This window comes from Pyxicephalus adspersus, chromosome 9 (assembly GCF_032062135.1).
Source record: "Pyxicephalus adspersus chromosome 9, UCB_Pads_2.0, whole genome shotgun sequence".
Classification (NCBI taxonomy): domain Eukaryota; kingdom Metazoa; phylum Chordata; class Amphibia; order Anura; family Pyxicephalidae; genus Pyxicephalus; species Pyxicephalus adspersus.
This window is the reverse complement of record NC_092866.1, coordinates 48,326,272-48,349,392: the sequence shown is the minus strand read 5'-3', so window position 1 is coordinate 48,349,392 and position 23,121 is coordinate 48,326,272. Positions and strand designations below refer to the sequence as shown.

Sequence of the window (23,121 nt, the reverse complement as noted above, 5' to 3'; positions counted from 1 at the left end):
TTTATTAGTTCTAGCTGAACTTTCACAAGGATTTCAAAAAGAGCTGTTTTGTTTTTTTAAATAAAAAAGTGTACACTATTGCAGTTGAGGTTACTGATTTACCTGATCCTCTTGTACAATTTGGCCAAGCTCCAGTGTAGATATGTAGATATTTGGTGTAATGTAGACCTTTAGGTATGTACATGTATTGAAAATGGTAATTAGGCTTTAAGGTGGTCCTACTAGTCCTACTTTGAACGTTGGCGATTCAGGCAGCTGGTTATTGCAGAAAGGGACAGACAATGACCCTTCAGTTCAGCGCCCCAGGCATATCGTTGGTTGCCACGGAAGGCCAGAAACCCTGGCTTCCCTTGCGTGCCTGCTCAGGAATTGCATCATCCGAGCACAGCCAATTAGAATGGCTGAAGATCACCTACAGTAAGAAAAGGAGGATGGCGGCACCCTACAAAGGAAAGGGGATAGGTGAGTATTAAAGATTTAGTTCAGTTTAAAAACAAAATCCCACTGACCTCTAACTGCAGGTACTGGGGAGCAATTCATTTTCAAAGTTTATGTACAAAACTCTATTTATTAGCAGCTCAGCTCCGCCTTTCAATAGGGGTTTAGCAGTCTTTATTCTCTCATATAGATGCACAGAAAATTTCCATGAATGAGGAGGAGGATAGAGGGTGCGGAGATGCAGACAGGACAAGTTATAGCATTTTATACTGAAACGACAGATCACTGAAACCACTAAATTTTGGTCTGAGCATTTGGGTTTTAATGCATCTAAAATGCATGTAACACAAATCTATTTAATAAATCACAGGAAACCTCGCCTACTTTCTGTCTATTCACAGAGGAGTATGTGTGTGTGCTTTGAAGTATGCAGGAGTAGTGCTGAATTGTGCAGAGGAGCAAGGTTTAAAAAATGCAGCACAATAAATGCTTGTAAAACTCACATTCTAGGTTAACATTGCAGTCAGAAAAATATATATTTTTTTCTACTGAAATCACTGTAATATATGGTGTAAATCCCCTTTAATATTCTATCAGACTGCTGTGTGACTGTAAAGATTGGCTCAGGGCACACTTAACACAAGCTTTCAGAGTGCTGCAGACTCTTCTGAATTAAAAATTTAGCAGAACAGCATCATCATCCACGTAAGAGGGAATGCACTGAGCATTACAGGAACAGTCTACAGTTTTCATTAAAACCTACTGTTGCACATTAGCAGAGAAACACAGCTGGGATCTTAGCAGTTTAGATGTATCCTCAGGCTTCTGAGTAACACACCAATCTGCATCATCTCACTGAACACCAAGATCCCTGTTTTCATTCTGATTCCGAGCAAACACTACATAAATTGTACCTTGTTGTGGATTCTCTCCGAGTTTTCACACCTTTCTGAAAAGATCATTTAAAGGAAAAATCCATCGTATGGTTGTTTTTTTTTTTGTTTTTTTCTCTTTCCTGTGTTTCTAGTTTTTCTTAAAATTTGTGTCCTGGTGCCTAAAATGTTCTTTTAAAGCAAATCAAATCTGTTTAAAATTTGGATTTTCCAAGAAAGCTTCTGGGTGAACATCTGCTTACCAAACATTAAAGCGGAACTAAATCCTTTCTTCTTACTTGCCATTTTTGGCATGTAAGCAGATAACCTATAGCTAAATACAAAATGATATTTAATAAAGTGTTCTAGCCTCCTAAAACTCAATTTTCAGCACTTGTCTCCTTCCCCCTATTTTCCAATTTCATAGAAGTAGGAACAGGTGTAGTAGATGCCAGGATAGGTAGTGTCTTAGCCTCCAGTTCATAGGCCATCTATATAGTTCCAAAGCCCCTCATAACTATTAGCCAGTGGGAATACTCCCCTATCATCTTCCTGCTTCGGGATTTAACTGGTATGGCTTTTGCTGACCCTGGCAAAGGCTGATAGGCATTTTTCTGCATATTCACCTACTCGATGAAAGATCTCTGGGTCATTCATTCTCTGTCCTGGTTACTTCATTGTCAGTAGTTGGCACACTGCTTTTTCCATAAATGGTACCCTAAGTGAATGCTAGGGACCTTGGAATGTCAAAAACCAGAGTTTTGAACACCATTTATTCAGAGTCTTAGTTGAGATTTGGTGCATGGTGTGTAAATTAAAGATTGAGTAGTGAAAAACTAACCAGTGAAAGCAGCTAAAACCAAAATTAAGTGAAAAGTAGTAAAGATTTAAAGAAAAGCAACAAAAATGTGTTGAGAGGACAAAAGTAGAGGGACCACATTATTGAATCACATGTATTCCTGGCAGAGGATTGTTATATGGTTAGAAGTGGATATTTGATAGGGATCTGTGCATGTCTATGACAACTAATAGTTCTAATAGGTAGCAGTTTGACTTCAGAAGATGTCAGTAATTTGTACTTTGAATATGGGTAGAAAAAAACAGAATAGCTGAAAGAAAATCATAAAGACTTATTTAACAAAGATTTCTGTACAAGTATAGCCATAAGTGCCATTTTTTTCTCTTCTCTATGTATCCAGAGTGCTAGTGTTGTAACATCCTTCTCCATAATGTACAGTAAAGGTGACTCCAAAAAATGCTTCAATAGTATTGGTTGCAGCTGATGGACATTTAGGTGCTTAGATCAAAATATATCAATATATTTTACTCTGATTATGGGTAGCAAAAGACAGAATAGCTGACAATGAGATGCAAAAAATCATTTAATAAACTATTTTGTGTTTAGACGACATTTCAATGTAGTCTTAATGTGGACTTGACTATACTTTTACTTGCCTCCTTAATTCCAGGTATCGAGAGATTCTTAACTCAGTATTTCGCAACAGAGAGGAAATCAGGGCTGCCTATTGCCAACTGGAGCTGCAACAGAAAGAACACGAACTGAGGTCCATATACCAGAGGCAGTATCTTGACCAAATACAGATGTTGTGCTCTCAGGAGCAGGCACTGAAGGTAAGTCTTCATCTGGACATGTCAAAAGGCTTCTGAAGCAGATATTAAGTGGCAAGCAATGTTTGTTTTTGCCAGACTCCACAGCCCAAGTAGCTTTTAAAAAGGTAAAGTAAAAGCAGACTGCCTGTTTACCATGGAAAAACTTATTTTAATGAGTGCACCAAGTATACTGTTTTGGTAAAAATTTGTTGTCAGCATTGAAATGTGTTGTTGAAATCTGTTCAGCCATAACCTACCACTTGACAGATAGGATTGTGATAAAATAGAGCTTTAACACATGCTTCACTGGTTCTGTGCTGACTGCCAGAGTTCTCTAAGAATCCTTTATCAGTAAATATTTCAACCAGGCATCTATAATTTATCTTTTATAGTTTAGGGAAAACATATCCTGACTGCTGTATATAATAATATTCAGGTACTTAAAACAGAACTTTTGTTAAAAAAAAAATAATTAAAAAAACAAAAGCAATTGCCTTTACTTTTGAAGAGTCCTCAATCCCTTTGAAGTCCAATTCAAGTCGCTCCCACACCAATCTTCTTTCCTGCACAGAGGGTCGAGCAGGTGCCATCATCTCCTTCAGGCTTTTTACAGGTCCTTCGTTTGTCACCCGATCTTGCAATGTGCAGGCACAAAATCAGGTGATATTTCTTCCTGAAAAAAGTTCCAATCTCAGTGCGCACATGCTGGGCTTAACAAGGTTTTAGTTGTTTACAAGGTCTTGATTTCCCTACATACAGATGGGGTGAGCTACCACATACCAAAACACTTTTGAATTCCTAAGCCTCTATTGACCACCTAAATTAAATATGGGAGGAGATGAATATATAAGCAGGGGTGTCTTTATCATATAACTTGGTTTTGTGATCTTTTAGGTGTCTTAACTTTTAAAGTCCCTGAAATCATTTTAACTTAAATATATTTTATAGCCTCAAGGAAACTTGTCATAGGAGTCATACTAGCATCTCTCAGAAAATTCTAGTGACATGGCTGTCTTGCTAGTTCTTTGACTGGCTTCAGATGCATGTTGGCTGACCAATTCAGAAAGCACCAAACAAAACAATTCTAATCTGAATCTGAGGATTTAGGAAGCATTGAAATAATGATGTTGGCAAAACAACTAACATTAAAAAAGGTCATGGAAGAATTGTTTTTTGTCCAGGTGAAAAAATATGCATTCAGTAAACTTTGTCACCACAGGCATATTTCCCCATGTTTTCTCTTTTGAAATGCCCGTAAAAGAACCCAATGAGATCTCCTTTTTTTGTGTGAGCTGAAAAGTGAATTTGCTACAATAAAATCTCAAACTGCTTTGTCAGCTATTCATATTATCTGACATGACAGAAGTAGAAGGTGTTTTGTAGTTTAGAAGAGGAGTACTGGGCTGAAAACACTGCTTGGAATTTTACTTCACCAGAGACCATATTGTCTGCAAATGTTTTGGCAGATTAAAAATGCTGCAAGGAGAGAAATGTAAAAATGCTGCAAGGAGAGAAATGTAAAACAAAAAAAAAATCACACCTTGTATTTTCAATTTTTAATTTGATCCTATACATAAACTTAAAATATAATTGACAAGGTAAAGATTGTTCATCCGGTATACCAAAAACTACAAAAAGGGGTGGTAATTGGGGCTGTGACAGGTAATTATTTTGCTTAATGGATGTCTAGAGAGATTTCATTGCAAAAGGGTAATTTACCTTCAGTGGACATATGGTTGGCATTTCTGAACTGCCTTAATTCTTGAAAGTTTAGCTACAGAGCTCTGCATTGGCGAGAAGACCATATGTTGGCATATTTGATTTTGAGATTTTTTTTTATGAGCCTGTACCCATCTTGAGCTCAGATTAAAATGTAAACTCCTGTGAAGTGGCAACCTGCCATCTGACGACGCAAAGCCGTATTTTTGCTAAAGTTTAACTTGGCAGCTGTTTGTGTTTATTATGTTTTATAATTCGCTCTCATACCTGAGATGATGTCAGAGTAACTATAGAGATGACTGCTTTGTGACAGGAAGAGAGCCAAGAGAAATTCCTGAAGGAATTTCCAGAACACCTGATCAGGAAGGTGGCCCAGGGAGAAGATTTCCTTTCAGGAATGTTTTTCCATGTTCAGTAAGGAAGTGCACAGGACCGGGCCATATTGGTAACCCATAGCAATCAGATTTTGGTTTACTGTATTTGTGTAAAATTTGTATTTGTACTTTGATTAAGGTTGTTAATAGTTTCACCTTAACCCATCGCTGGAATCCATGGATGCAAATTATTAGGTAGATATTGATTTTTTTTTTTTTTTTTGGACACTGTGGTTATTATTTATCAACATTGGGGTATTGAAACTACACTCCTGTTCATGCCCAAATATTGATTAATGTAATGACACAATTTAACATTTAAAATGGGGATTTGATCCATGTGAAAAGTTTAAAGGACAAAGGATTTAAAGCATGCATTATACTTCTTAGGAATTTATAAGACGTTTTATTATGTTTCATTTATAAGATTTACAAAAATGTTGTGATTTTATAAAAATGTAGGAGTTTCATATCCTAAAAAAAATCCCAATAGTGAAATTGAACTTGGGATGGTCATCTTTGTCAAATTTGCTGCTTTTTTTTTTTTTTTCTAGCTTTTTTTTAACCTTTTCTTTCATTATCAAGCTTCATCTTACCACTGCAAGTGATGGTCATTCTTTTAGCTAACTAGGATATTAGGATTGTATGTTGCTAGGAGAGTTTAGAATTGACAGTTTCACATAAAGGAGCTGCCCAGTTCTAGTACTAGTTGGTGTTTGTGGGAGTTAATTAATTCCTGACAAGGGGATACCCGACCTGGTACAGTAAGCTCAGTGTACAGCTCAGAAGATTGCAAACGGACAGGTTTTATTTCAGAAGAGATATTACCTATATAGAATGTTTTGGATAATACATTCTCCTCTTATTACTAGTTTTACTACCTTAACAACAGTTGGTGTTTCTGACCCTGCATAGAGCTGAAAATTGCCGATAACAGGCCCTAAATGTTAATTTAGTTGTGGCTGCTTCAGATACATCTTGCAGTAGCCGGCTTCTGATGAATGTTTGGGATCCCCTGTAGCTTTCGCTTCTTATACGGCTACTTAATCCTTTTGTATCTGAACAGTACTCTTCCTCCTTGGCCTTAGAAGTGTCTCTGGACCTGGGGACTCTGGACCGGCAGACTTGCCCTGTTGTTTAGGCTGTCCTGTTGGGTGGTTGATGTGTTGTTCATCCTTTTGGTTTTGCTCAGGTAACATTCTTGTGGTCATTTGGTAATATTTAGGCAGATCGTATTTTTCTGGATTCCTGTGACTACATGGACTCATGCGGACTTTACCTCCTATAGGTAAATTTTGTGTTCTTGTACCAACTTGGCATTCTAGTCTAGTATTCTAGGTAGAATTTTTTTAACTAATAAATGTTTCTGTAAAATTAAAGATAAAAGGATTTTTTAATATCTTACTGTATTACCTTTTTTAAAAAAAGTACTGCATACTTCACTACAACAAGCTGGTAGTAGGATGGGTTTCAGTGGGCTGGCCTACAGTTTGTTAGCCACTGTCCAGTCCTCCTGTAGGTGCCAGTCTAACCCCAACTTACAAAAATTCCTGCACCTCTGAACCAATGTTTCACTTTGATTTGTTTTCTGAAAAATATTTTTTTCTTTTTTCCCCCATAATATGGTCTATTTAAGCTACCCAAAATACAGAGTGGGAGACATGAATATACAATACTTTGTTTTTGTAATATGCTTAATTTATTTTTTTAGGCTACAGATAAAAAGAATCGCAGACTGGAAGCTTTAAAAACCAAACAGAACCTTTTACAGTTGAGAAAGGAAGGAGAGTTAAAACGATTTGATGAGAACACGCATTGGCTCCATCGTGTGGAAAATGAAATGAAGTTGTTGGGTTCTGACAACCAGATTCCAAAGGTAATAATTGCTTCCATAATTGTGCTTATACTGTTTGTGTGTGTGTATAACTATTTATATATATATATATATATATATATATATATATATTTGGAAAAGTCATACTTTAGGACTCATTTACATATACCGGCTGTAGTAAACAAGCATGCTATTTATAAGTGGTGTCCCACCTTCAGACAGAGAGCCAATTCAAATCAATGTGCTTCCTTAAAAGTGGGCAAAAAACACACATAGATGTGAATTGCTGCTTAGGAGAATTGGTACATTTTAGAAAGATCAATTCCAGGTCTTTTATTACATGTGTACTGTCATGTGAAAAAGAAACTGCATCACTATCAAGTTTTGCCTACTAGGACAAAATTAAATATTAAAAAAATGGTCCTTAACGGACAAATACATAACATATTTACAGAGTGTCATTTCATAAACAAAGACAAAATCAAAGTGTAGAAGTGGTGTGTGAAAAATAAGTATACTTTTACAGGAATTAGGAAAGGTATGTAGCTGGCAGGTTCTGCTAATTAAATGTACTTTAATAATTTGTCAACAGCAAGTGTGACCGCCTCTAAGTTTTGGCGGTTTTCTCGTTGGGGGCAGTCAGGTGTATGTTAACAGAATGCTAGGAGGGAAAGACATCAACAGTGATCTTAGAGATGCAAATGGTGCTGCCCATCTAATTGAAAAGGGTTACAAGTTCAGTATTCTACAATGAGACATTATTTACACGTGGAAAAAATTTAGGACACCTGTCATTCTTCCCAGGAGTGGACGTCCCAGAAAAATCACCCCAAGATCAAACTATGCAATGCTCACAGAAATTGCAAAAAACCCAGAAGCTACATCTCAGATTCTACAGGCCTCAGTCAACATGCATGTTAAATGGTAACATTCATGACAATACAATTAGAAATGCTACTTTGGAAGGGTTGCCAGTAGTAATTTCCTTCTCTTTATAAAAAAACAGGGCAGCATGACTCTAGTACATTGTTCTTTAGACAGCTAATACTAAAAATGAGATGTTTTTTTTCACAATGTGCTCATATGCCAACTTTAGTTTTTAACAAATGTAGGCTGTGCAAACTCCCCATACCAACTGTCAAACATGGTGGTGGAGGGGTGATAATTTATGCACATTTTGAAACCACAGGACCAGGTTACCTTGCAGTCATTAGGTAGGCTATGACTTTTCTATATACCAAAGTATTCTAGAGTCAAGTGTGAATCCATCTATGCGACAGCTAAAGCTTGGCCAAAACTAGATCATGCACCAAGACAATGATCCCAAGCACCCAGGAGATCTACAACCGAATGGATGAAAAAGAAAAGAATCAAGGTGTTGCAATGGCCCTAAACTTCATCCAGACTGAAATCCCTTGGAGCGCTTAAGAGAGAGCTGTGAATAAATAAATGGCTGCAAACCTCTATGAACTGAAGCAGTAAAGAACAGGTCAAAATTCCACCATGACGATATGAGAGGCTGATCAATCCATACAGAAAATGATTTCTTTGGTATTGCTTTGGTATTCTTTGGTATTGCTGCTAAAGGGAGCTGTAGAAACAAGCTTGTGGGGTGTACTTAGTTTTTACACATGGCTTCTCCATTTTGCTTTTATTTTTGTTTAAATAAATGATGACATGATGGAATCTGTGTTCTGTTACACCTGGGGTTATATATAAATAAAGAATCAGATGATTTTTATTATGGCCTAATACATGAAACAAATTGAAATGTGTTTTTTTTCACATGACCATACATTTTACTTCTTTTCGAATAGTGGATAGTCCCTAGTGATGCAAAAAATCCTGTTGATATGATATCAGTCACTGTTCCTTTATCCTGAAAAAGCTAGTGATCATGGTGAAGTCCCCTTTAGGATGAAGCCCATAATGCCATGCATCTACAAAAACTAGATTAGTGTTTCTTTACCTTTAACACTGGGGCACCCTTGAAATAACTTTTTGGTCCTCGGGGAACCCCTTCTATAATGACTATATCCAAAGGTAACAGTACATTAGTTTTGTGGCCAGTAGGAAGAATGCCTCCTATGTTAGAGATAGCCAAAAAGATGATTGTTGTCAGCTTTACTGACCTGAGAGGCAGCACTAGACCAGCAATAGATCTCAAAGCCTACAAGGGGAAAGTGACAAAGTTTAGCATGTATTAGTATGTACTGTATCGCTTTTTAGAAATTAGTGGGCTTTAAAAGCGTTTTATTGTATGCCATTGTATATATGCGTTACATCATTTTTTTTTTTTTTTTTTTTATCATTTGGGGAAACACTATGCACTGTATTTTAGAATTTCCAAATTAAATTACGTACCATAATGTTTTAGGGTTTTAGGTTGTTTTATTTGTCCTCCAAGACTCTGCTATATGAGCAGAAATCATACAGAAGTATAAAATGCAGCCCTAAAAATTCTATTTTTAGGTGAATTACCATTGGTTCTGGGTTATTCACAGATTTCATTTGTTAATATTTCATAAGATTCTCTTGCAGAGTAGCCATGATCCTGTTCTATAAATAACTCCTGTGACATTTTCATTAATAATTTATCCGTACCAGTAGTTAATTGTAAAGGCCTAGAAGTAGTTGGGCATTTCATAATCTCTTGTTGATCATTGTCTGTGGGAAATGACGAATGCTTAGTTTCAGTTTAAGTGAGAACACCCCATCCTTTTTGTTTCTTTTACAGGAGCTTTCTAAAGACCTGCAGTGCTGCCATTTAAAGTTGGAGGTAAAAGATTTAAAATCCCAGATTGAACATATGAACAGGCTTGTATGTCTTCAAGAACGAGAATACCGTCATAGTGAAAAGTAAGTGAATAAATCATTTTTGTGAGTAGACTAGACATTCTGCCACACTAGTTTCTGGATCAGGACTTTCTTTCTGCTTCACATTTCCTTACTGCTGTTCCAATATACTTCACAAAGACAGCAAATAAGCAGACTGACATATCTGGCGTTGACTGCTGCAACACCTCTTGGCATTTAAAGATTGTTAAAGATTGCTCTTTGGGCTCTATTTATAAAACATGGAATCAGACTTTCATTCAAACTTTCCCCCTTGGGGATCTTCCAGGTACATGTAGAAAAAGGTAATGAGGGAATTTTAAGGGAATGTCAGATTCCTTGTGTAAAAAAAGGAGCTCTTTATGTATGTTATGTATTTTTGTAGTTATAACTGATATCTGCTGTTTAAATACATTTATTTATATTTCCTTTTTTTGTGACATTTACAGGTTTTTATATTTAAATGTTTTTAATCCATCCCCCCCCCCCCCCCCCTCCTCCTCCTAGATTGCTAAACGTTCTCTTGCCAGCCTTCAGAAGACAATATGAACACTTAAAAAGGGCCGGATTATCTAGTGATGTTGCAGAAATGGATTTCCAGGAGGTTGAGCACTTGGTGCAGAGGGAAAAGGCTGTGGTATGGGCTGATCAGACGATTGTGGAAGACCCCAACAAATCGGAAGTACCAGATGTTGCTTCAATCATTTCCTTCCCACATCTGATGTACACACAGACCACACCATGCCGTAAGATGATATGCTGTTTTATCAGTTTGCTATGAAATTCTATGGCCAACTACCTTTACCCAACTGGGGAAATATTTGCAGAATTATGCAGCTTAAAGAAATTACTAGAATTCTACTTTTTAGGATTTAAGCTGTCCTCAATGTACAAAAGTTCAGGGTAAAGAAGCGTATATGTTACTATAACTCCGTATAGAGATAGAAAATGTTAAATTTCACCTTGAGGAAATTTTTTGCCTTACCACTTTTTTTTCTAATGGTCTATGAAAGACTGCTGTATTAGCCTTAACTCCAACACTTGCCCACCCAAGATAAGTGTTGTCACACTAGTTTGTGATTTCAATAAAATATACTTGAACGTTAAGTATCCACAAACATGTTAGGTTTGATGATGTAGGGTTAGATAAACCTTTATTTCTTAAGCTGATAATCTGATTTTTCTTTTCTTTCTGGAAGGAGAAAAGCATCTTCAGAAAACACAAACTTCAAGTAGAATAACACAGAATGGAAACCCAGCAGGGGTTAAACCTTCAGCAGAGGAGTCAGGTATGTGTTATTATTTTATTTTTTAGTCTCCAAATTTATGCTTAAATCCAAACCTATTAGCAATTTAAAGGTACTCCATGGTCATGATTATAAATTAATACCTATAAGGATGAGCCTAGTAAATATGTAAGTCAGGTGTTTAGAGTCAACCACTTTATGAATCGTTTGTTTTTATTTTCAGCTGAAAATAGGTTGCCATGAAAAGAAAAATAGCACTCCACCTTGAAAATATTTATATGAAATACTTAATATTAAACTCTTATTTTAATAAATGTTAGTAGCATTTTCTTTAAAAATGCAGTACTGTGTTTCTTGTCAAATGACTTTTGCCTGGGCTGAAACTGTGTCATCAGTTTGCTGCATGTAGAAGAAACTATCCTCATTCCCCATTCACCACCTCAGTGATCACACTGCAACTTTGTAACAGATCACAAGGTAAAAAGCCACAACAATGCCTGATCTGTCTTAAAATATATATGGCCTTGAACTGCTCAGGCGTTAAATTGATTGCATGATATCTGATTGATATCAATTCATCCTAGGAAATGGGTAATGTCTAACAATGATGAAGATGAAGGTATTGTCAGGGTGATCCTTGAGAGGTAACGCATACTTACTTGCATATAATTTAGTATGCATATCATGCATATGCATATATATATTAAAAAAAAAAAAAAAAAAAAAAGTTTATGCTACTTTTTGGTGAAGGACTTGACAATAAATGCTCTTTCTAGAGCAATTTATGTAGCATTTTTATAATCAGAAGTCATTCATATCTCCTGTCTTGGGAGGAGGGGGATTATTTGTGCCTGGTTTTCTGTTGGTGCTATCTTTCCCTTGTTTTTTGTTAAAAAAATAAAAAAAGAGCATCTCTCCAGCAGGGATGGATGTAGCTACAGTTGTGTTATAAACATTGGAATATATGTTGTCCATACTGTAGTGCATTGTATATGGCAAACTGAAGTTAAAGGCTACATCATGTGTGAGAAAAGACTGAATCTCATAGATTTGTTCAGGGAAAACTTTCAGCGACTCCCAAGACCTTTTTCCCCCCTCCACAGCTTTTACCAAATGAAGATTTATATAGATCCCATTGCACCTTTTTGCTGAGTTGTTTCTCATTTCTAATCAGTTCAAGATGTTGGAACGGAAGGTAGACTTTGCACGGAAATTGCAAAACGCTGGCCACCTGTTAAACGGTGGTCATTATTTCATATTTAAAGAAACATATTTAATATCCATCCTAATTTTATCTATTTTACTTGTCAACAAGGCACCAGTGTTTCTCAAACTTCCTCCATAGCATTTACTTCTGAATCTTACCATGGATTTCTGACATATGCAAAGAATTTGTGGACTTATTATGGAGACTTATACAATTTTTATTTGAAGGTATTATCCTAATGTTAGGCTTATTTTAGGGTATTATCTAAATATAATTTACCATCTAAAGTAACACAGTAAAAAAGTGGTTGTTTGGATACCAAATACCTTATTGGAATCGAACATTTTTAAAAATTAAAGTGTTAGGAGCTGCATTTTGCTAAACTGATCTCCTGTCCTGCAGCATCATACAACTTTTTAAGCTTGAGGTGTAATCCTCTGGACTGTTTGGTTTGATCCTAGCTTAATTTTTTAAGGACATAATTGTGCAACAAAGCTTTATTCCCTGTATGCAGCTCACTCTTGTCAGTCAACCAACCATTCCTCCAAACGCAGAATTTTGTAGGCTAAACTCCACAACCTGCATTTTATGACATGGCTGTAAGATGTAGGCCAGTGTTCAATTCTAAAATTCTATAAGCTGATAGAAATGTCTTTGTGAAGCACAAAAAGCCTTAAACCATTAGGGTATATTTATACCCTCAAGAGGATTGTATGCAAAGTTTTGGCCCCAGAGAACACAGCCTTTCCAGTTCATTTACTTTTAAAGTTTCTTCTATGAGGATAGGTAACACCCCAACATACCATTGACCCACCCCAAATGGTTGCTTGATTTGTTTCCTTTGACCATTGAATGTTGTCAGTTGATATACGTGATGCACGTAATACTTAGATTATGTTAACATTGGTGATGCTGCGGTCCAACCACTGCTGCCTCATGGGAGACATTATACAGTGAGGGAAAGAAGTATTTGATCCTCTGCTGATTTTGTACGTTTGACAAAGAAATGACAAGTCTATAATTGTAAGGTAGGTTTTATTGTAGGTGTGAGACAAAATAACCCTCAAAAACCCAGTGCTCAAAAGTCAGAGCTTGGTCTGCATTGTAATGCGTGAAATAAGCATTTGATACCTTTGCAAAAGATGACTTGGTACTTGGTGGCAAACCCCTTGTTGGCACTCACAGAGGTCAGACATTTCTTGTAGTTGGCCATCAGGTTTGCACACATCTCAGGAGGGATTTTGTTCAAATCCTCTTTTAAGATCCTCTCCAAGTCAGTAAGATTTTGAGGCTGATGTTTGGCAACTCGAACCTTCAGCTCCCTCCACAGGTTTTCTATGGGATTATGGTCTCGAGACTGGCCAGGCCACTCCAGGACCTTCATGTGCTTCTTCTTGAGCCACTCCTTTGTTGCCTTGGCCATGTGTTTTGGGTCATTGTCATGCTGGAATACCCATCCACGACCCATTTTCAATGCCCTGGAGTTGAGTTGATACCAAAGAGCTCAATTTTGATCTCATCTGACCACAACACTTTCACCCAGTTCTCATCTGAATCATTCAGATGTTCATTGGCAAACTGCAGACGGGCCTGTACACGTGCTATCTTGAGCAGGGGGACCTTGCAGGCTCTGCAGGATTTCAGGCCTTCACAGCGCAGTGTGTTACCAATTGTTTTCTTGGTGACTATCGTCCCAGCTGCTCTGAGATCATTGACAATCTCCCACCGTATAGCTCTGGGTAGCTTAGTCACCGTTCTCATGATCATTGCAACTCCACGAGGGGACATCTTGCATGGAGCCCCAGACCGAGGGAGATTGACAGTTATTTTGTGTTTCTTCCATTTGCGAATTATTGTGCCAACTGTTGTCACCTTCTCACCAAGCTGCTTGGCGATAGTCTTTTAGCCCAGTCCAGCCTTGTGTAGGTCTACAATCCTGTCCCTGACATCCTTGGACAGCTCCTTGGTCTTGGCCATGGTAGCTAGTTTGGAATATGATTGATTGCTTATGTGGACAGGTGTCTTTTATACAAGTACTGTAGCAAGCTTGGATTAGGAGCACTCCCTTACAGAGGGTGCTCCTAACCTCAGCTTGTTACCTGCATACAGTGAAGACACCTGGGAGCCTGAAATCTTGCTGGTTGATGGGGGATCAAATACTTATTTCACTCATTACAATGCATATCAAACCTCTGACTTTTGAGCACTGGGTATGTGAGGGTTCTTTTGTTTTTATTCTGTCTCTCACCGATACAATAAACCTACCATTACAATTATAGACTGGTCAAACGTACAAAGCAGGGGAATCAAATACTTCTTTCCCTCACTGTACATGTAGCTTCTCTAAGTGGCAGCCCCATAGAAAATTGATAAGGGAGCGAGTAAGCAGTACTATTACTGCTTATTGCTGCCAAAGCTGTCAAATCTTCAGACTCTGGTTCTTTAGGAACCAGTGCTGTGGTGCAAGTGACAGAGTGGCTGGCAAAGTGCCAGCCACTGGGAGCCCTTTGGGATTTCCTGATCCCAAGGCAGGTCTGAAAGGGTTCTTATTGTGGATTTAAACTTGCACAAAGAAAATACTTTTTGGTATAAATGGGCTCCTGAGTGTTACATTATCACATCATCTCCAAAACCTTCAAACTAATGTTGTTTAAGCAAACTTTTTTTTCCCCCTGGGTAAAGTCCTAGGAATAAAAGTTCTTAAACCTGATGTCTGGATTGCTGCGTTTTTACAGTTATCTAAATACTAGACATTGGTGAGAAAGACAAAATTAAATTATGGCTTTATGTACTACTGTGTGATTTGTACTGAAAATGTTGGGAGCTGCAGTCAACATGTATTATCCATTAATAGCAGTTACGAGCGCTGTTTCTGAGGCTCACAAAACTAATTATGTCTAATGTAGGTGTCTAGTTTCTATGCAGAATGGTAATTGTTTTTCTGTTCATTGAACATAACCACAAGGGGCTTTGTTTACTTGTGCATCATAAAGATAATCTTTACCTGAGTATTTATTCACCTAAAACAACACTAGAAAAAACTATGGTTTAAAAAAAGAAATATACCAACTTTTCTTTAAAAAACCCTATGATGTATTAACAACTCAAGATGGTTATAACCTGTCAATACAGTGATCCCTGAAAACCAAACTTATTTTCTGTAACTACCCTGCTTTTATTTCTATTCTTTGTGGTGAACTGAACAGTACCACAATGCACGCTACAGTGCTATTCAATTTCAGAGACAACTCAGCCCACTAAGGGAGTGTCATTGCATTGCAGCTCAATTAAGGCTAATGCCCTACCTTGAGCTGCAATACATAAAATGGTCCGTGTTTGTTTTCCAGTTCTTGGCTGTTTTGGTCCTGCTCGGAACATTTCACTTCCTTTACTGTTTACACAAGAGGAAATCGGTGAAAGTATTATTGGGGTGAACAGAGTGATTACAAGGACAAGTGTCCACATTGTAGAATCTTTCTTTAATTTTTTTTGCCTTAGTAAAACATTTTTGGGTTTTGCATCAGTTTCTATCTTAGTAACAGGGTCATTAGGACAAGGAAAGTGAACCTAAAAAAATAGCTTTTACATACACTACATTTCAACTTGCCCTTCTTTTTTGCCTCCATCTTCCTCAAAAAAAAACTCCCAAGAAAGAATTTTATGGTGACTTTCACAAAAATACTGCCACTGGCATTTAAAAAAAATTGAAGGGGGGGGGGGGGGGTGGGTGAATTTTTTTATCTGTTGATGCAGAACATTTATTTTGCTATATTGATCCTTTTTAAAGGATAAACCAATTCACCTTAAACCAAACATGTTGCATTTTAGATTTGGCCCTTTATGGGGTTTTATTGTTCCATGGCCCATGTTTGCATGACTGCTTGCATGAAGCAGGATGCTATGATCTTTTTAGAAACCTACTGACGACTCTTGCCAACATGAACCACCTGCATTCTTCATAGAAGCGCATAGACCCATGTTGACATTGTTAAGTCTAATATGTGATAATACGTTAAAACAGAGGTTTTCATACATAATTAGCATATTGATGTGGGGTAAAGGAGAAACCAAGGAAAGCAAACCATAAAAGAATCCGTGTCGGTTGTTAACTTTTTACAAATTAAATCATTTTGTTTGTACTTAATTTACATTGACAACATGCACAAATATATGCTTATGGCCCTTATATTTATCTTTTTTTGCACAAATGTAGGTTACCACAGAGACCAGGAGTTTGAAATTCACCCACACTGCTCCCTCATGACATTACAGATAGGTAGCCATAGTTACTCAAGGCAGCTCTGCCGCTTTGTTGTAAAGATTTGCTGCATCTATGAGTAATACCTGGCATGTGATGCTTGGTGATTAATAGCTTTTGTTATTAAATTAATTTTGGCACAGAAGTTGCATTCAACTTAAGTAAATGCATTTGAAAAAGGGTTTTATTTTTTTTTGTGTCTTTGTATGCAACTAGATATACAATTCTTAAATTCTTATTCTTAAATAAACTGCAGTAAAGTATTTGGAGTGAAAATTGAGATGATCTTCGTATAAGTTATATGACCAAACAAATTGGAATGTGAAGTGACAAGAGTCCATGCAAATCCTATATTTATTCCTATGGCGACAGACAGATCTTCTAAATAGCAGCATGGAAACTCTGGACTGGCCAATTTTTTTCCAGACTTTTCTGTTTTACCTCCACAGTATGGAAGGCTATTTCTACATTTTGTGTCTACTGCTAACATCTGTGCTTTAAGACAAATATTTAATTACTTAGGGTGAGCTATGTGTTTGAAAGGATTTTTTTATATATTATTATGTGTCACAATTGTTCATACATTGCATTGAATACATTTTTTATATTCTTTTTATATATATTTTTTCTGTTGATATTCTTTTTTCTATTCTTCTGTCCAAGTTAGCCTTTCTCTGCTTTTTTTTTTAACATTGGGGCACCATTGAAAATATTTTCAGGTCTTCAGGGAACCCCTGACAAAAATCACTATATTCACAGCTCACAATACATTATTGTGGTGGCCAATGGGAGGAATATCACCCTTACAGATAGCCAAAAAGATCATTGATGTCCCCTAAACTGACCTGAGCGTTATAAACTGCTCATAGCTAAAGGAACTCCAAGCAATCTCCGAAGGAACCCAACAAGACCTCAACCACACTAATATACTGTAAGCTGTGGTTATAGTAAATATAGAAGGGGTCCCCTGGGGAAAGGAAAATTTCTTTCAAGGGTTCCCGCATGTTAAAATGGTCAAGAAACCTTGTGTTAGGATGTGACCATGTGCCATACTGTCAGGAAGTGTTGTAAAATCTTACTAACAGTGAGATAGATTACAATTTAAACCCTTCAGAATTCTTAACCTTCTCTACTTAATGAAAATCGGAAAATGTTATATTGTTTTTTCTTGTGGATACTTGGCAGGCTTAAAAGAAAACATTCCTCCAAATCAAGCAGAAAAAGATTTCCCTCGCAAAAAGACCAGAAGGAAACTAATGGAGTCTCCCCATGCGTCGGCTCAACATACCAATCATGCTGAGCATGAGGATTCAATCAGTGGGGAGCTAGTACCTATTGTTTACACTCCAGAAAGCTGCAATAAAACGATCATCATCACCAAAGATGTCAAAACGATCTCCAGTGCTAGTGAAACTCATGAACCCAACACCACCTTCATGGCTCATGACAAAGACAGCCACAAGATGGGTTTCACCTTCCAGATGAAGCTGGAGCCCGAACAAGATATGGACGCTACAGTTATTCTCTCACATGGCAACACAGACCTGAATCCAGATGTCAGTAGTAAAGGTTCAAATCCTCCTTTCAGCATGCTGCAAAGGTAGATAAAAAGCTTATTTGTTAGTTGTATGTGATGTTCATGGGACAAAAAATATTTTCTGCATTTTTGATGGCGGTGTCTTATCTACCTGGACCTTTATTATCTGCATGTACCGGCTCTGGAACTACATTTCTCAGCATCCAACAAAGCAGTAGCTTTTCTGGTGAAGGCTCAGGTATTGTATTAGTCTGAGATTGATTCTACTGAAGCAGGATACTATAATCTTTCCATAGAGAAATTCCATTTGTCAAACTGTTTTTAGTCACACAGTTTTTCAGTTTTACCACCGGAGTACTGTGTGGACCTGTCATGTAGCCAAATAGATCTGAAAAAAATTGATTTGTTGCATTCATCTATTATCATGCACGCTGCACATAATGCCAATCAAATGAAAGTGTGTTATATACAGACCTTTATACCACTATAAAAATACCATTCTTTTTCAGCTATAGTATTTTAACTTTTTTTTTGTGCCCATAGATCTGCTTTTACTCTTGTTTACATGGCAACAGGTTCCCTTTAGACATTTGTCAGACAACTGAATGCAAATCTTGTTACTGCGCACCACTACTCCTTAGTAAAGACCAAAACGGCTTCATATTAGATTTTTACCTATACAAGATTTCTTTTTTACATTCTCCTCCTACCAACATTTAGTTCCACAGATTTTCACGTTTGTTCTCCATGCTAAAGGCACAGAACTATATGCATTGTAAGGCTGATGGCCATATTGTAGAAGGCAAACATTTACTAAAGCCTTTAATCCTTGTTCTTGCAGGCTAGGACTTCCATCTCTGCTGAGCAGAAATCCAGGAAATCTGAGTGAGAAGCCATCCTACATGGCAATGACTTCAGCTGCTGAAAGAAAGAGAAAGCTATTAAGGTAAGATTGTACACTTCATGCCAAGATCTTATGTCTGGAATGAATTAGAAGCCAAATCTCAGAATGACATTTCCATGAAAATCTCACAGTATTATATAAATACCAGGTTATTGCAGTTGTATCCCTCAGTCTATTGTTTCTCTTCTTCCCCCTATATCTGCTTTTCTTAATTTAACATTGGGGTTTCCAGAGGGGAAGTTTTACAAATCTTTCCCTTACAGACAACCTTAAAAGCATTTCACTACAATAAATGAAAGTGGGAAGGCCCTGCCATGCTTTTAATACATGAAGCATTGGCGAATTGATAGCATGAGCTTGATTAGCAATGTTAAATATGAAGGAATAATTCAGTGTTTGATCATTGTCCAGGTGCCATAATGTGTGTTAAAAAGCATCAGCACCAGTGGGAGACAGTTGTCACTTATTGGCAGGATCATCAGGTATTATCTAATTAAAATATGGAAATAATACAAAAAATAAAAACTTCAGAAACTAGGTTAATATTTTAGGCTTATCTGACAACTTTGTCACTAGACAAAGATCTAATCCAGGCAAGCAGTTAAATATACTATATACAGTTAACATAAATGTGAACTGGCTTTTTTTTTCAAAAAAAAAATGATTCTAATCAGACAGTCTTTTGATCTGGCCATCACAAACTAGTGCCTTTCCATTACTACAAGAGCAAAGCCACTTTGTCAGGACCACTATCCTTCATCACTTGACAGGACAGCAAAGCAGCTGCACATATAATCAATATTCATACCTAAGAGTTACAAGGTACTGCTTGGGGGTTTTTAGCTGGGGTTTTTGACATACCAGTTTTGGCTGCATAGGCTCTAACCTGCATTTAGGAGGATAACTAACAGCTTTTTAAACAGTTGGGATACAACTATTGTTACCACAGGTAATTATACAAATAAACTTATATATATTATTGTTTTATTTATTAACTTAACTTTGTTTCCGTTATGATCTTTAAGCCTTGCAGCAGGCAATGCTCTGAAAGAGGACTGCGTCACTCTTCCTGTTCCTAAACGCGTGCGCCAGGACATCCCCTTTGAATGTAAAGCCCTGCGAGTGAAAAGGACAGCAGGTGAGCATGAAGTGATAGATTATGACATTACTCGTTCACATTTCACTGTGTGATGAAAGGCTGACATTTTCAGGTTATCAGCTTAATGGTTTGTTACTGTAATCAGTCATCTAAAATATTTTCCAAGTGTGATATGTCCTTTACGCTGTGAATTGGCAGAAATGTCTGTTTCAAAAGGTGTGGGTGTCTGATTTTTGTGCCGCCTGGTATGGCATATGGCTCGGACGGAATAGGAGTTTACTTTTCAGTGCTATCTTGTTGAACCAACCTCGTTGGCTGTAAATGGTTCTACACAGCTATGTGGGGGGGAAAAATTAATTTACATACAATTAGGATAAAATATTCAGCACCTTAAAAGAATAGCTGTCACTCATTACAACCAACAAGAACTTTTTTTTTCTGATTTAAAATCTGACCAGTTACATTTTTTAATGTGTTTTAAAATGCAATATCCTTCATGAAATTTCATAACCTTGCTAAACCTAATTTTTTTTTTTTTTCACCCCATAGTAGCAAAAAATAAGGACAGTATTGCACAGAGACGTCTTCCTAGGAGTGTTTCAGATGGGAGCTTACCAGTTGCAGCTAAGAAGAAACCTTTTTCGTTTCTTGGTTCATCTCGACCTTTTTCACAAGCTGGGAAGAAGCAGTGACACAGATTTGGACTTAATTAGACCCTTACACATTGATTCAACTACAAGTCTTACTAAAACATTATTTTAGATATACTACATAAACTTGTAAAGTATGAACACATCTCAGTGATCCTGTTTTTTTTTTTTTTTTTTAATGTTTTAGTTTTTTATGTAATTTGTGTTGTCTGTATGTATAGAGAATGCTGCCACTGGTATGTATTTAATGTGTGCTTGTATATATTTGTATGAGATTTATTAGGCTGGATTCTTAATCTGTAAATTGTTGTCAACTGTTTAACATATTATCCTGAGGGCGGTACAATGTTGTCTTAATGATTCTGTAGCATTGTTGCCAGAGGAAAATTCTGTCAATGTTTGTGACAGAATGCACCACCATTGCTCCTTATACTTTGTTCACAATACCAGTTGTAGGTGCCATCACCCTTCTCTTATGGGCTTTTTTTACCACAATTGTAGCTTGTGTCTCTGCCTCTGTTCTCAAACCGGAAAAAAGGTGTCACATACACATTGTGCTACCTGCTGCAAAAGTGATCCTGTCACTTACAATGTAAAACATTCATGCAAAAAGAAAACTTGCCTTTCCCATAAGACCTATTGCAAGAATTCCCACTTCTGGATGTGAGAATAAACTACACCCCCCTGTTCATTATGGTTTATTCCAGTGGCTTGCACGTCACTTTAGGAAATACAGGCTAACGGAATAAACCTTACCAAGCTTAGGGGGGTATTTTAATCCATCCAACTATTCAAACATTATGATGGATGATGATCAGTGAACCATCAGGTTTCTTGAAAACAGTGAGTATATGCACCCTTCTTTTTGCAGGTATGTTTTTCATACAATTGCTCCTGTGTTGACAGGATCAGTTTAAAGAGTTTGTGTGGGCAAACTTTTAAAAGAAAAACCTACATACAGTACATCTCTTTAATACTTGAAGCTATTTATGTTTTTTTTTCTATTAAAAATTGCTGCAAGAAACATACCTAAAGGTATTTCAGCATATTTCTACTGCCCCCCACTCTGTGGTTGCATAATCCCTTTAAAAGAAGAGTATGGAGGAGCATTTGGCTGGGCCAATCCGAACCCTTACTTGGTTTACACATAATGTACACAGGGCTTTATACTCCTAAAACTCTAAGTTTACAAAAGACTTTCATTTTGCTTCCAGAAGCTTACCAGAGTGCCATGGTGGTGAAAGGAAGGCAAGTATTTGCTGTTAGGTTATGTATGTGCGGGAGAAACATACCCCTACTTTATTCTGATTCTTCTTAATTTATTCTGATTCTGATTTATTCTGATTCTTGAAGACTATTAGAGAGAATTTTCAAAGGCAGTTTTAGCTCAATATGTTCTGAAAGAACTCTGAGAGTTCAGAATATGGACACTGCCATTGGTTGTTCATTTTAGATCATTGATCAACAAGTTAAGCCAGACCTAGGACAACCTTATGGAGTCCCATATTTTCATCATACCAAAAGGTCTGTTCATATGTCAGATGACCCAAAACTCATATTCAAGCCTGACATCCAAGCTAGTTGAAATAGTCTGAATATCCCAACCTGCTTGTTTTAGGCCACTGAACCTTATGGTAGGAAATGCAAAAGTCAGAGTGAGAGAATCAAAGGCTGCCTATTTGGAGGGAATGTATTTAATTAATTTTTTATTAAGCACACATTTTAATTATTGTAATGTTTACCTTTAAAAAGATTAACTGTAAAAAAAAAAAAAAAAAAAAGAGGACTAGACAATACATTCCCTTTAAAGAGGATCTGGTAGGTCTATGGTCTCCGCAGATAAATTGTGGCAGATTTACCTTGCGATTTGGCTTTTTGCTGAGAGATCAAAGCAGTCTCCAATTATTCCCTTCATAGCTGATACCTTCCAGGTTACTGTTTTATTTTCAATACTTAATGATGGTAAGCTGTAAGGGTGCAATAGGGAATGGAACTAAGCATGTTGTGCCCAAAAAATGTTCTGCTTATTAACAACATGAGCTAATTTTCATTTAGGGCCAATTAGGATCTTTGCAATGTGTAGTGTTCAATGCACTTTTAACATGTAACCTTGGGTGCTGTACCACACTGCATAAACCTAAATGGTCCATTACAGTTCATTTTTAGGCCTATACAACAGCTGAAGCCTTTCTAAGAGGCTCCTTTTTATATATATAGAGCTACAAAAATAAGTTTACAGCAGTGCCAATGTCCTCATTACCACAGCTAAATTAAGATCGCAATATACTGGCTGTTTAGTCATTTTTCCAGTCACCTTTTCCATGGTGTTCATTTTAGTGAAATGCATTTTGTTTCCTATTCAGTATAAATGCATTGTGCTCGGTTAGACACAGACTACTCATACAAACGCTTTTATTGGCAGGCAGGATTTCCCCACACATTGTGGTAATGCAAAAAGCATTAGTGTTATAACTGGAGATCCCAGCACCAATTTAAAAAAAAAAACAAAAAAAAAAATCCATTCTCTCCTTATTGA

The 23,121-nt window shown here is 37.0% G+C and overlaps 1 protein-coding gene across 1 annotated transcript in view; it reads left to right on the top strand.

Annotated features, from left to right (window-relative positions):
• The window catches only part of KIF18A (kinesin family member 18A), a gene marked incomplete in the record, with an annotated part of 47,146 nt that extends 24,360 nt beyond the window's left edge, over nt 1–22,786 (top strand). The window contains 10 exon segments of the mRNA XM_072421843.1: nt 2,780–2,942; nt 6,726–6,890; nt 9,586–9,707; nt 10,191–10,429; nt 10,883–10,972; nt 16,351–16,413; nt 17,581–17,995; nt 18,774–18,878; nt 19,862–19,974; nt 20,485–22,786. Coding sequence (XP_072277944.1) covers nt 2,780–2,942; nt 6,726–6,890; nt 9,586–9,707; nt 10,191–10,429; nt 10,883–10,972; nt 16,351–16,413; nt 17,581–17,995; nt 18,774–18,878; nt 19,862–19,974; nt 20,485–20,627 — 1,618 coding nt within the window.
• Nucleotides 22,787–23,121: the final 335 nt, after the last annotated feature.